The 14,876-nt window shown below is 27.6% G+C and overlaps 1 protein-coding gene across 1 annotated transcript in view; it reads right to left on the bottom strand.

Annotated features, from left to right (window-relative positions):
* The window catches only part of LOC129959557 (nucleotide exchange factor SIL1-like), a 30,628-nt gene extending 15,791 nt beyond the window's left edge, over positions 1–14,837 (bottom strand). The window contains exons 1-4 of the mRNA XM_056072467.1: positions 14,693–14,837; positions 7,825–7,927; positions 3,905–4,029; positions 1,807–1,965 (exon numbers count right to left, since the gene is read on the bottom strand). Coding sequence (XP_055928442.1) covers positions 1,807–1,965; positions 3,905–4,029; positions 7,825–7,924 — 384 coding nt within the window. The 5' untranslated portion in view covers positions 7,925–7,927; positions 14,693–14,837. The remainder of the gene's footprint in view (positions 1–1,806; positions 1,966–3,904; positions 4,030–7,824; positions 7,928–14,692) is intronic.
* Between the last annotated feature and the right edge of the window lie 39 nt (positions 14,838–14,876).

A 14,876-nucleotide genomic window follows, 5' to 3' on the forward strand; every position in this document is an offset into this window, starting at 1 on the left:
AAATAATTTTGTGCATCATTCACTTCATGTAGTATAGGTGGCCAAAGAAACAAAGAAAGGAAAATGACTGCATCGTATTTAGTAAAATTTGTCATCTGTCACAATTAGTTTTTCCAGAGTGAACAAAATGTATTTGTAAAGATGGCGTGTCACATTTATGGCATCGTTCCTTGCCCTTCACCGCGAATATTGAACCATTTAGAAACTTTTGCCTATAGCTGATGTCAGAATTTCTCAACGATTTGCAGACATGAAAAAAAAAAAAAAAAAAAACATAGTAGCAGATTTTTAAATGTACCGAAAAAAATTATTGAACTGGTCTCGATTGAAGCAGCATGTAAACAAACCGGGTTTAACGAAGTAAGATTTCAACTTTGGGATTTATTTCATTTATTCTTTGGTGAAAAACTCCTAAATGCCTTCCACCTAGCCACCTTCCTCCTAAATGCCTTTTTATTTTTTGTCTCAATGAAATCTATAAAAGCATTTTACTGCTTGTATTTTTAATCACTACATAACTTAATACTTGACGTTTTATCTTTCTGAGAAAAATCCGAAGCTCTGTCAAATATAACTGCATATTATTTTGCCTTCTTGTTTGATGTTATATGGACGAACTTCATGCCCCAAAATTGCAATATGTTCGTTTTGAATTTCTGGTAATATATAAGTGCTTGAAATTTTGATCATACAAGATGTTTATAAAGTACAGGATCGTATTTCGCGATTAAATTTACTAATTCTAAAAATTTACCTCTATTACTAGCACCGGTATCGCTTTCTCTGTGGCCACATAAGGTTAAATTATATCTCTCAAGGAATCTTATAATATCAAACATTCTGATAAACATTTCTTGTCAGACTTAAAGAAAGGGGATTCTCCGTCTGAAGTTGAAAATTAAAAAAAGTTCCGTGCTCATTTTAATCAGTTTTGTAGATGCGACAAAAATATAAAAAAAGTTAAAATTTTAAACTCAAATTACAAGATATTATCATTATTTATTGTAAAATGCATTTAGTATAATTCAGTCAAATGCAACAGATCTAACAGGAGCATTTCCAATGCTTTATTAGCTTAAAATACCGCACCTAATTGAAATCTACAAATATATTCATCTACAATTAAAATATTTCATATTTTATACAATATAATAAATTTGCAATTAATAATGCTTGTTTCAAAAACTGATGAAAAATTCCAGAATTAATTTTTGGGAAAACATAAAAACAGTTTAAAATAATAAAGACTGATTAATTCAAATGCCAAAACAATTATATAACAGAAGTCATGAAAACAAAATCCATACACGCAAAATAATAAATCAACATAACTGAATCATACTAAAATGATAAATCTTAGTTTCATTTGAATGAAGTTAGCTTAGCAATAAAAGTGAAAAATTACATGTCTTCATCCCATATGTAAAAAATTCAAATAATTTTTTATGGCAATGGTCGTCTAGTGGCAGAATCTTGACTTTGGGCCTGGAGGGTTATGGGGTAAGATAAATTGAAAATTTGCTATGTGTATGGCTCTAATGCACATTAAATCTATAGAGGGACAAACACCCTCCTACTGGTATAATACAGAAATTTGGATAGCTCAACAGCTTCAAAACGGAACATTAATTAAATTAAACTGAGCTTTTTTTAATTAATTATAGTTTTAAGAAATATAGTTTTCAACAATGTTATTCATTTCAACTTTGAAATATTCATATCCATCAACATAAATATTGTAATATAACTACAAAATAGTCAATATATAGAATTACAAATTTTAACCGAAAATCACACATTTCCTACCTGATGAACCAGATGTTCCAAATCTTGTAAATCAGAAACTGAATATTCTCCAGAAGAATTACTGTGTTTAGTAAACCAAAATTTTAAGCTTTCGAATTTTGTCTCTCTGATAACTTTTCGCATATAAGAACGTCTATATTCAGGATCACCTTCTTCAGACTAAAAAAGAAAATATATAGTTTACTATATATCAAGCTTACTTGAAAGTAATAAGCTCACAGGAAGTGGATGCATTGTTGATGTCAGATTAAATTGTCTTAAATTTACATCACGAAATAAATTAACTGTCTGAAAACTCTTAGTAATATCAAAAAGCCATATGTTTTGTCATTGAAATGTTATTAAAGAGTCACACAATATGAAATAACACAAATTTGGAATATTAAATAGAAAATTCTAATAAAACTCAGTAATCTATCTTTCTGATATGATCTTCATATAAAAAAATGATGAAATAATTCATTCTACAATATTTAAGGTGTAAAAACTACCTCTAATTTAAACACAGGAAATTATGAAGGAACAAATGTAAAAACTGTTTACTTGAGATTATTAAAATACACATTTGTTTAATTTTAGAGTTTCGCATACTTTATCTAATTAAAAATGAAATGAATATTTGAGAAATGTTTTTAAACTAACTTATAATTTTTAATAAACCTGGACAACAAAATAATTCATTTTTCGCATAGTTTTCCTCTCATAATTCACAAGTGAATTATATAAATATATATCATATATATAATTCATAAATATTATATTTTCGTACACATATATTTATAGAATAGAATATAGAATTTCAAAATTTTCAAGCAATGTGATGATTAGTATTTGCACACACATAAATGATTTCAAAAATGGATACTTTATTTTTTTAAAGAAAACAAGAGAGCACTCTTGTTATCATAAGAGAGCACTCTGAAATTTCAGTTTCGATGATGATAACTTAATCAAAATTTCCGAAGCAAGTTTTCGAATATTACCAGACATCATTTGTTTATTCCTTTCAGATGATGATATATCTCATTTGACAGCAAATTTAAAACTGCCACATCTTTTTTTTTTTTGCGGAAATGCCAAGTGATCCAACTTTTAGTTTGCAAAAATAAACGCTCTCAGTGAAAATGTTGACAGCAAATTTGAGCATTTACAACGTTAAAGGCTCCTTCTATATTTGAAATGCAAAAATTTTTCTTCTGCATTTTAAAACTTACATTTTTTACCATCAAGATCTAACCGAAATGAATGAAAAGAAATGTTTTTGCCTTTAGAATTTCCTGAATGCATCGAACATCCAATAACAGCACAATCCGACATCGTATTAGCATAAAATATTTTGTACAAACTAGAGCATTTGACTGTGAAGGCAGCCGTTTTTAAATCTTTAGTTTGCAAACCAGAGGTTTTCGAGCTTAAAAAGGTTGCAATCATTTAATTCCAATTATTTGAAATCTTCACTTGTTATTAGTATCAATGGAGAAGATATTTTAATTCCAAGCCATGAAGAGCCGCAATGGCCTGGGGGTAAGGTCTTGACTTCGGCACAGGAGGTTTCCAGGTTCAAGACCCGATTCCACCGAAGAACACCCGTGTACGCGGGTCTGGTGCACAATAAATCCGTCGAGGCCAAATGTCCTTCCACTGGTGTGGTACGGTAGTCTGGAGAGAAAAGTATCAGCTCAAGTGTCGCCCTCGTCATATAACAGCGGTTCAAAATTGCGATAATTTTAAATATTGTTTTTATTGTTACAGCTTGCCCCATGCTTTAATAGCTAAGAAGTAGTGAAAAAAAAATACTTCTGGTGCTAAAATCAACATTTTTTTTAATGTATATTATGAATGACCACTTAAACAATGAAAAATAAAGCAATCGTGAACAAAAAATCGTAATTATGTCTAAAAATATAAACTTTTTTCCAAAAATTATTACAACCAGCCCCTGGCTCTCCATTATTGGAACCGAGACAAATATTTCGGAATTTCAATAATTTGTGGGGGAAGAAGCGCCCAAAACCGCTGTTTCAGATTCAGATATACAGGACTAATGTAAAAATCTTTCAATGACTTACAGAAACATGCTTATAAAATAATTCCAAACCTGAGTTATATGTCCTTTCGAATGAGAAATATTTTTTGCAAGATCATGAATATCCTTAAGTTCTTGAGATGTAAATGATGTATGTTTTTTATCAACGGTCTCATCATTAACCAAATCTGGCTCATCTATAAGAAAAGAAATGAAAATTATTAGCTAAATAAAAATAAATATCTTAAAAAAACATTAGCTAAATTATGAATAACAGATACTATGATTGTCTAGTGTCTGTCTCTATGTTTGGCATTTTACAATCACATATCTTATAGAGGTTATAATTAAATCGTTATAAGAGATTTAATCAACAAAAAGCAATTCTGAATCACACATTTTCAAAACTCTGTTGGCAAATGTACTTTTAACAAGAATATATAAATATAATGAAAGAGCAGGCTCTATATGCATCAATATAATCATGCATTTTTGCCTTTGTAAATAACGCTCTATTTCATTCTATTACACTAGAATAAAATTTTTTGCATGACATTTATTTATTTGTACATATCATATTTAGTATTTACTTATTACTTACTTACTTACTTATATGTACACATCATATAAAAAATTAGATAAGATAACATTTAGCATATAAAAAAATAGAAACATAGACTTTGAATATGTTTTCGCAATAATATCTGTGAATAATATAACTACACCTTGCCACTAACTGTGTTAATATAATTTTGCTTAATAGTTACCCATCCTTGTTAAATGAAAATCATGGTAAAAAATAAACATAATCTAATGTTTTTTGAAATGTTCATAAATAGTAATTAATGCCGATATAGTGGCAATACATGCATGAACATGCAAAATAATAGCTCTAGTACCTTAAAAATAATCTAAAGAATGGATATAATCTTTGTAAATACAGGGAAATATGACCAGTTTATAAAAATCTCAAGTTACTTCATCTCCCCATTGAGAATAATTTAATTAAAATTCACCAGAAAAGAATTTTCACTCAAATCTGGAAAAAAAATCCCTGTGTGTTCTTTATACATATATTCAAGATACGAGAAAATGCGCGAACAGCACTCATGTGCTAATTATAATGCAATACGGTTTTAAGGAGTGGGAAAAGCAAGGAAAAGTAGCAACAATTTATTACTATTTGAAATAATAGCATATTAAAAAAAAGATTTATAAAGAAGAAGATGAAAAAAAAAAAACAATTTCTCTATATTTATTATATAGAATTAGCAAGACAAAATTTATATATTAAAGGGGGGGGGGGGTATATTACCTATCATGCTCTTTAATTATAATTCTCACAAAATTAAAGACTTGGGTGAGATAAAACAATAAACATTTTTGCTATCATGATATAAATCATTTAATGATTACTTAACAAAAAATGTTACAAAGCAAGATTACTTTTTTTCATTTACTCATTTTTGACAATTCATAAATTTGAGCATCAATTTCTGCAGATTTTTTCAGCCATCAATTTCATGGAGGTAACGGGGCTAATCCGTAACAAATAAGGTACGACATTTTAGTACGGCCTAATGTATACATTTTTTAGCTATTTCACTTTCAATGAACATGCGAAAACATTTGCGATCTATCATTAAAGGAATTATAGGACGAATGTGACGCACCAAGTTTTATTCCCACAAAAACTCAACTTAAAATGATTGTTCTTGAACTAAAAAGTCAGAATTCGGTTTATTTCGGGACATTAAATTTGACGTTTTCGGATTTGATGTGTCATTTTTTCCTATATTCCTTTTAGATACTAAATCTAATATCCATGATGACTCGTTTGAACTGGCACGTAGTCTTATATGATTTTCTATTTTGGCATGATTAGTAAGTGCCTGTTTTCCATATTACTTAATCTTATTATTTTTCACAAAGAAAGTAGTACGCAACAAACAGATTTTGCGGAACTTCTTGCACTATTCAGCAAAATCTGGATTGATTTTTTTTAAATCCATCAATTCGTATTAAATATAGATTTTGAGCATCTCATTGTTTAAAAAAATTTCTAATCTACTTTGAAAAAGCTCACAGTTTCTCAAATAATAAACAAACCATTCAATAAATTCAAGTATGGTTGATTGAATATAGATTGAATGTTGCGATTCCCGCCAGAGAATTGCATTCGATTCTTTCACGCAGTTACAGAAGTCTCGCCCATGCTCATCAGCGGCAATCTCATGGAAAAAGAACAACTGTCTTGCAAATCGAAACTGGGCTGATCTATACAGAAAAAAAAAGGGGGGGGGAGAGAGTAGAGAAGTAGCGAGTTTTCGGATTATAAAAACGAGAATAGTATTGTTTCATTTTTAGAAGCTATGATTACGATCTTTTATTCTTCCTATCTTTAAAAATCGACATTTTTTAGAAGGGAAAAAAATAACTAAAGAACTTGATTTCCTGTATTTTCCCGGTTTTTATGAAAATTTTCAAATTCCCCTGCATTTTCTCCGTTTTTTTAGACGAATTTTAAATACCCTATGTTTCCACGGCGGCGTGGCAATCCTGTCATAATAGCCTTTCCAACATTTAATTATAGCTTTTGACTAAATAGATTTTGCATGACGCCTATAGTTTACATTATACAGTTAAATGCAAAATAGAATAGAAAATATAATATTTCTAGGGAAATTCTTAAAAATTTCAAATTGCTTATTCATTTGTTGTAATAAATTTATGAGCTTCGTGTATTTTCAGTCAAGTTTATATAATAATCAGCGTTTGGTAAGTCCTATATTTTGATAAAACTAGTTTGAAAGTTCTTCAGTATCGATGATCAAATCCTTCTCTACTAAAGGTCAATACATTCTTATAAATGATTGGGGCCTTTGACTTCTAATTTCAAAAGAATTTTTTAACTTACGAAATATTTCAATATAGTTTTGAGCTTTAGCATCAAATATTATAAAATACTATTCAATAATTCCCTTCCATTAAGCAGATTTCAGCTGTTTTCTTTTTAAAAAAAAGGAATTTAAAATACTATAAGTGTGTTGGAATTTAAAGTCTCGACTTACACCTTTTATGATATCAAAAGATAGAAAGAATTAGAATAAATAATAATAATTGAATAAATAAATTGAATAATAAATAGAATAAATAAATTAATTGAATGTTTTACATTGAAGAAATTAAATATTCTTCTCTGTTACTGATACTCCTCATTAAGCTATGAAGAGGAAATACACACAATTTCAATAAGCATGACCGTACTTCATTTTAAGTCTTTTCAAATAAAATTTGTTTGAAATATTTTTTATTTGGTAATAGTATATATTATATGTGAAACAATTTCTTACACAATTAAGACAATTTATTATATATTTATATATCTTGAAATCTAGAGTTTATTGTCTAATGTGCTGATTAAATTACTGTTCTGTTTGAAGCCAGACTAAGTTTATTTGATGGAAGCCTGATGTTGTAGTAATTCCGTCAGCTAATGAGGACTAAGCATGATCCAGCACTTACTAAGATGACTTTTATTTCAATAAGTTAATGTAACAAGTTATTTTGCAGGAAATACCTAGTTATTCAGAAAAATGTCTCAAACTACCTTTATAGATAAATGAATAAAATGATAATTAAATTCTACTACAAATCATACTTTTAATGAATAGTGTGTATCATTATCAATATAAAGATTTTTATTTAAATAATAAATAGCCAGAAAAAAAATTCTGAGCTTTCTTTAAACATATTAATATGACTTAAAGCTGAAATGTGGTATCCATAGATAAATTTATAATATAAGATCTTGAAATCCTATTATTCAAACTACTATACAGTTTTTAAAATAATTATTGGTTAAACAGACAATTTATTAGAAAACCTTTTCAAGCTTACTAAAACATTATATGAACTATCTTGATTAATGATTATGACATAATATCAAATGTTCAGAAAAAATTGAGCAAATTAAATAAAAATTAAATTACCTTCAACAGGGTGTATTGGAATCAGCTGACCTTCTGAGTTTTTTGCTTTATCAGTTATAAGCAATCCTGTAACTGCTAGCAGTAATAAGCTCAACTCCATGCTCTTCAAAGAAAAGTCAAATATTAATTTATATTTTGCGCAACAAATTACATAAAAGAATAATCTATTCCCTACATTTTATGTTTTATAAGGCAACCTCTTAGAAATCACTATCCAATATGTATATGATAAGTACATACTTCAAGAATTATTATAATTAGAGCACATAACTGATGTTGTATGCAACAATACTAACATGAAAATTCAAAGCAATATGTATATACATAAATGCAAATGCATTGGTATAAAACTATACAAATCAAACTTGCAAATATGAAATCCATCAAAAATTTATCTAGCTATATTTTTAAATAATCATGTTTTAAAAAATTGCAACCATCAACTGCATATGTTTTAGGTTTAGAGTGATGAATGACAATAAATGTTTCCACTTCTCCTACATGACACTATTAATTATTCATTTCATTAGTGACTTACAATAAAATAAATGAGAAACACACTTAAAAACATCAAAATATAAATAAAATTTAGCTTCATACAATTTTTATTTTAAATTTTTCATAATATGACAATAAATGTTAATTATATTAAATCAAAGTCTTAGTTTGAAATTAGATAATAGTTCATTACAATTTTCTGCGTTTTAGTACAATTTAACAATAATTCAAAATTCAACACTTAAATTAGCATTCCACAATCATGAGCTCTAAATAGTATCAAAGTAAGAATTTCTCATCTTTGCATTTTTAAGATACAATGACCCAGAGTGGAATTAAACATTCTTGGGGTCCTTAGGCAGTACAAGTTATAGGATCCCTTCTTCCCCTCTTCAACTTCCAAAACCAGATAACTTTTATTGATTTTAATTTCAACCTATACATACACAGTTCTATATAGTAAATTTTAATAGACTAAAATAAGAAAATATTTAATCCTGGGTTATTTTCGAGAAAGATGGTTTACGTATCTCATCTGCAAAAAAATTCAAAATTTAAATTAAGAAGTAATTTTAAACAAAACAGTAAAAGAAAAAAAGATAACTTCTTTTTTTTTTTTACATAATCTGAATTTATTTAATTATGTGATCAGACAGTTTCAGAACTGTATATACATATAGGAAAGTTATTAGAATAATTTTTTAGAATTTAAAAGATATTTGATTTTATTTGAATAGGTTTAAGTACGACCCTCATAAATTCCCCTGAAAAATTTAGAGACATTGCCCTGCACCTATAACTATAGAAACCCTAGCAATTGTCCCCTTCATTTACTTTTTTATATTGCAAAAAAATTCAAAACTTTTTTTAAAATGTGATATGAATATAAATAATGAAAATATCTTTAATGTTCGGTTTATCTTAGTTCAATATGAAGGCACAAGAACCAGATTTGGACACAATATGGCAAATATTCAAAGTAAATGGAAAATGCATGTCAAAATAATTGATTACAGAATTAAGTAAAAATGAAATTTTTGAAACAATATTTACACAAAAGAATCATTAATAAATGAATCATTAAGATACAATAATAACCCAAACAACAACCATAAAATATCAGGAAAAATAAACACCAGCCTAATAATGTTATGTTATGATTTTTTTTTAAAAATAAAAAATATAAATAAAGTTATTTTCATGAGTGAACATGAAAAACTTTTGAGTCAATTATTGCTTAGTACATTATATATTGCAAAACATAATTCTTATAGAATCATCTACTGCCATGGATTTGGATATCACAAGGAAGCTATAGTTAGGGACTCCTAAGATAAGGGAGTACTTTAAAATTTTGTGGATTTAGAAAATTTAAGATAAGATGGTCAGATGGCTAGCATGGTACCCAAATCAGTATCTCCTGTTAAAACTTCTGCAGTACACCAGCAGGCAGATGTTTGAGACTCAGCAAATTAAATGTGTGCAAAGCTCTTACATACAAAAATTCCTCCTGTGGAATCAAATTTCAAATCTGTAATCAAAATGTTGAGTCTCTCTTTCTCTGTAGGCCCCTTAAAAATATGCCAATTATAGTTTTTGAATTATAATAATTGAAAGATTTCTTCTTAAAAGCAGATCGATATATGGTGCTTGGTTTATGCAAACGAATTCAAAAAGATGTTGATTCTTATGAAAGTGAAACCTGATTAAATTTTATAAAATACAAATGTAATAGCAGACATCAAATTAAGTAGAAAAGAATATGTTATATATGCCTGGCAAAAAATGGCTTATCATATATATTTATGTAAGCATGTATTTAATATAAATGTAATGGTATTTCAAAAATTCATAGAGAAAGTTTAAAGAAGGCATACAAGTCATTTTTACAATACATGGCATTGCAAAAATAAAAATCAACTGAAAAAATCAACTTTTCAATCAAATAAAAAAGAGGAATACTATAAATGAGCAACACATGTTTAATGAAATAGAAATTCGTAAACATATAATAACAAAATTGCATGCAACGTACATATAGCTTTGGACAGCAAGTCTTTCGAATACTTAATTTAAGTACTCCAAAATTTTGTTGCTAATACTGTATCCTATTTGCCACTGTACACACCATGCTGCTGATGACTTGTAATATTGTTATTCATGCAACTATGGCATTATGTTATTATGAATTCATATTCCATTAAATCTGTCTTGTACACTTTATTCAATTAATCCTTTTGTTTTGCTAAATAACTTGCAAACAGCCCCTGGTAGCATTTGATTCCCATATATATATATATATATATATATATTCATAAAACCTTTTTTTCTGGTAGAAGGTATCTTGAAGACCATAATAATATTCTTATCCAGAAACAAATCAATGCTTACTTATGATATATGTCAAATGGCCCAAGCTGACTTAATTATTTAAATCTACTTAACATCTTGCAAAAGGAAAAGTGAAACAAATAGAAAGCAAAATGCAGTAGTTGCGATTGTAACGTGATTCAGTGGATTAACAGCTAAGATTCTGAAATTATATCAGAGGTACTGAAGAAAAATCTTTTAGTTTTCAGCTATGGTCAATCAATTAGGAAAATATCCCATTCTCATATAGAAATTAAAGTCATTTCTCCTTTAATTGCAAAGCTAGTAAATATGAACTAGACTTGATTATAAGACTGATTTCCTGTTTAATTGGATCTTGAACCCAAAAGTCTCAGATTCTAAAGCTAGCATCATGTTGGCACATAAATGCAGTTTACAATAACTCTAGCTTAAAGGTTACAAATATCAAATAAGATGCAAAGTATCATTTGCAAACTTTTTCAAGGCCACAATATAAATATAATGTGCTTATGTGAAATAAACCAATGGCTAAATAACCAGGGGTAGTTAATGCTAAGAGATGCAGATCTACAGAACATTTAGTTATCATTTCATAAAGTAATTTTTGACACCATTTCCCAATTTTCAGAGTGTTAAACAATTTAATGCAAATGCTGAATAAATAACTCATTTATCAAAGTCAAAATTCAATATGATCCCATCTAAACTCAAGAACGAAAGGGACATAAAAATAAACTATGCATGAACATCAGCTCAATGCATTTTTCAAATACAAGCAAATTCAGCTGTAACATTACATTTTAAAATGACCAGAAGAAAGTCATATTTTTAACTCTATAGACTGCATTATAAAAAGAAGAAAGTGGATTAAAAACTGACAGTTTATAGACTCTTTCTGCATTCCACCCCCAAGCTGTTTTTCTGAGCTTTTAAAAAATCATGCTACTTTAATATTAGCAAATTGCAGGCATTTTTAGATTAATGCCCATTATTTTATTTATTTGTTTTAAAATAAACAAATGCAGATAAGTTATTATTTTCAGACTAAAATAAACATATCTTTGTGAGAACTTTTACTGTCTCAGTTAAAATAGAAATAAAATATTAATGGTTAATGGTAACTTAAATATAGCTCATTAAATTAAGCTAGATCCTCAAAACATTCATTTCTTCTAAAATCAGAAAATTTAATACTGAATATAATAAAAGATATTTGAAATAATAAAAGTTAAAATGCATCTTCTAAAAGAAAAACTTATACTTTTTTTTTCGAATTTAACTAAATACAAACACTGCCCTTTTACCACAAAAATGTAAATTTTTTTCAATGTTGTTTGATAATCCAAATGTTGTACAATATTATGAAGATACTGTACAGAGCTATCTGAAAAAGCAATACTACATAATAAATGAGAGGAAATAAAGTTTAAACAAGTTATTTAATAAAATTTAATGAATTTCTTTAGACAAAATTATTTTCTTAATATTTTTTCCAAGAATTTAAAAGGAATTCACCTAATCTGAATTTTCATAATCTTTATATTATTCCATTTCTGATCAACAGTTTAAAAAACATATATTTACAAGCGCATATACAATCTAGATTTTTTATAAAAATTCACTTTCATCAAATAAATTATTTTAAAACATTTTAGAACAGCAATTTCATAAAATCTCACACATATCATATTTAAACATTTACTTTTCAATTTCTTTAATGATTTCTAAATATTTGTAAACAGTATAAAAATATTTTTCTAATGTTCAAAAATTTATTTATACATGAAATACATCATTTAGCAAATTCGTAGAAAATAAAATAGTAACATATGTTCACAAGAATACAAAACACCACCATTATTATTTCTCAAACATTGACTTTTGATTCCATCAAACTAAAAGAAGAAGAAGGGGGGGAAAATCTACAATTTTGCAAGGATAATCTTTTATTCAGCATAGTATCGTATTTGAAAATAAAATAAATGTAATATTATTATGGTCTTAGTGATGTCCCCAAACTCTCACCCAGGAAATGCAACTTCTTTGCTGCTCAAATGCTGGGGATAAGTCATTTAACATTTTCTAACATTGCAGGAGCAAGTAATTGTATTAGAATACATAAGATTTCTATATGACATACATTTTATTATAATATATGTATGTATATATATATTAAAATTCTAATTAAGAATAATATGCATTAATATAGGCTTTTCCATAGCAATGGAAAATGTATTTTCAGTAAATAAAAATAAGCTTTAACCTCCACTTACTCCTAATTACAAAAGCTAAAAAAAAATTATTAGCATTTAATGTCCTGGAGTCAGCTAAATTCACTTTATAAAATTTACTACTATGCTATAACTATTAATATATGCGATTTAGTTTAAGTATATTTTAGATTTTTCCAATCAAAAGTAGTTTTCATTTGCTTGCAAATGCCAATATCAACATAACCAGAATGACAAATTCAATTTACACTGGCCCACATACAGAGGAGCTATTCAATAGAATAGGATTGCAAGCTCTTGATACAAGACTAAAGAAATGTATGTCTGAAATACCTTGATGAAATTTGGATCATGCATAAGCAAAACAAAGCAAACCTCTGTCACAAAAAGGGAAACAATACTAGGGCTCACCTATAGGAAGGGGTGCAAAAAATGAAGATGTACAAGCCCCTCATTTCTGAAAATTTAGCTCAGATTACTAATTTTATATTTTGTTATAAGATTTGTACGTATTTTATATCTACCAATCCAAGGTAAAGTTAAATGTTTTGAGTCTCATTACAATGGATTGAGATGATGACACATGGGACAATAGATACTGATGACACAGTTCTCATCATAATCAAAAGTGTACATTATTTCTTTCCTGAAAGCATTTCAAATTTATCATGAACATGAGGCATCAAATTGACTTTTCATATATACATAATTTAGATAATATTCACAGAATGAAAGTGATTGAAGATGATCTTCACAAATATTGTAAAGACTTACATCCAAATTTGTAAAATTGTACTGACTGCATATAATTATTTAATGAGATCAAGATACACAATTGAGTTTTATCAAAACATTACAAATATTAAGATATTTATTTTTAAAAATTTCTTCAAGTTTTGTTACTATTCTGGAAATTACATCAGCCTTAGCAATTACTGTCGGATCTGCAAAAAATCTTTCTCAAGATTAAAAATAACAGAAAATTACCCAAGATTCAGTACTAATCAGAAAGATTTACCTTCTAAAAAATTTTATTTATCTGATCCAATAAATCAATCAAAAAATTTACTTTAAAACAGAAAAAATTAAATGAAAATTGGATAATGTAAATGTATTCAAGTGATTCACATATTAAATTGTATTTTATAAATTTATGTTTTATTTGATTTATTAACAATTTTTCTGAGTAGCTGAAATATTAATTTTAAAAAAAAGGAATTTTATAATTTGTTAATTTCATTCATTCCTAAAATCCTTACTACACAAATTTGTGCAATGTAGAAACAGCAAAGCATAGTTAATTACTATTTTGCTGAACAAAAATTGTTTCAAGATCCCTCAAATCAACTTTGCATTAGGTCCCAATTTTGTATAGGTGAACATTAGACTATACCACCATTGCTTGCTTAATACTTAAACATATGATAGGTGTGTGTGTGGGGGGGGGGGTGAAAGTTCGAATGAAATTAGTTCAAGGATGATTACTAACAATTCTATCGCATAGTCTATATTCCATCTAATCTAACTGCTCATACATATTTACGATTGTAAATTTTTGTAAGGAAATTAATTTGAATAAAATAATTCATTTGGCCTTTTAGGATTAATATTGTTTCACCAAAGCTCTCATCTTAAGCATTTACATATCAACTTTTTTTATTTATAACTTTTACATAAGATTTCTGAAATGTGCAAAATAAAAAAATTTATTTTAAATGTCCATGAATTTAATAATAAATAAAGCATATTACGAAACAAAAGCTATAGATAATGCAAAGGTAACTTACATATTCACGAAAATCAAAAATATCATCAACTGCACAACACTGTGATCTTACTTAGCCAAAAGGCCAAGAAAAGATTTTGTCAAATGTTTACCTTCGATTCTGCAGACAACACAACAAACAGAAAGCAGAATTAAATTGCCGCCGTTTCCACAATGTACAACATACTAAAGAAATTAATTGGAAG

This window comes from Argiope bruennichi, chromosome X1, assembly GCF_947563725.1.
Source record: "Argiope bruennichi chromosome X1, qqArgBrue1.1, whole genome shotgun sequence".
Taxonomy (NCBI): domain Eukaryota; kingdom Metazoa; phylum Arthropoda; class Arachnida; order Araneae; family Araneidae; genus Argiope; species Argiope bruennichi.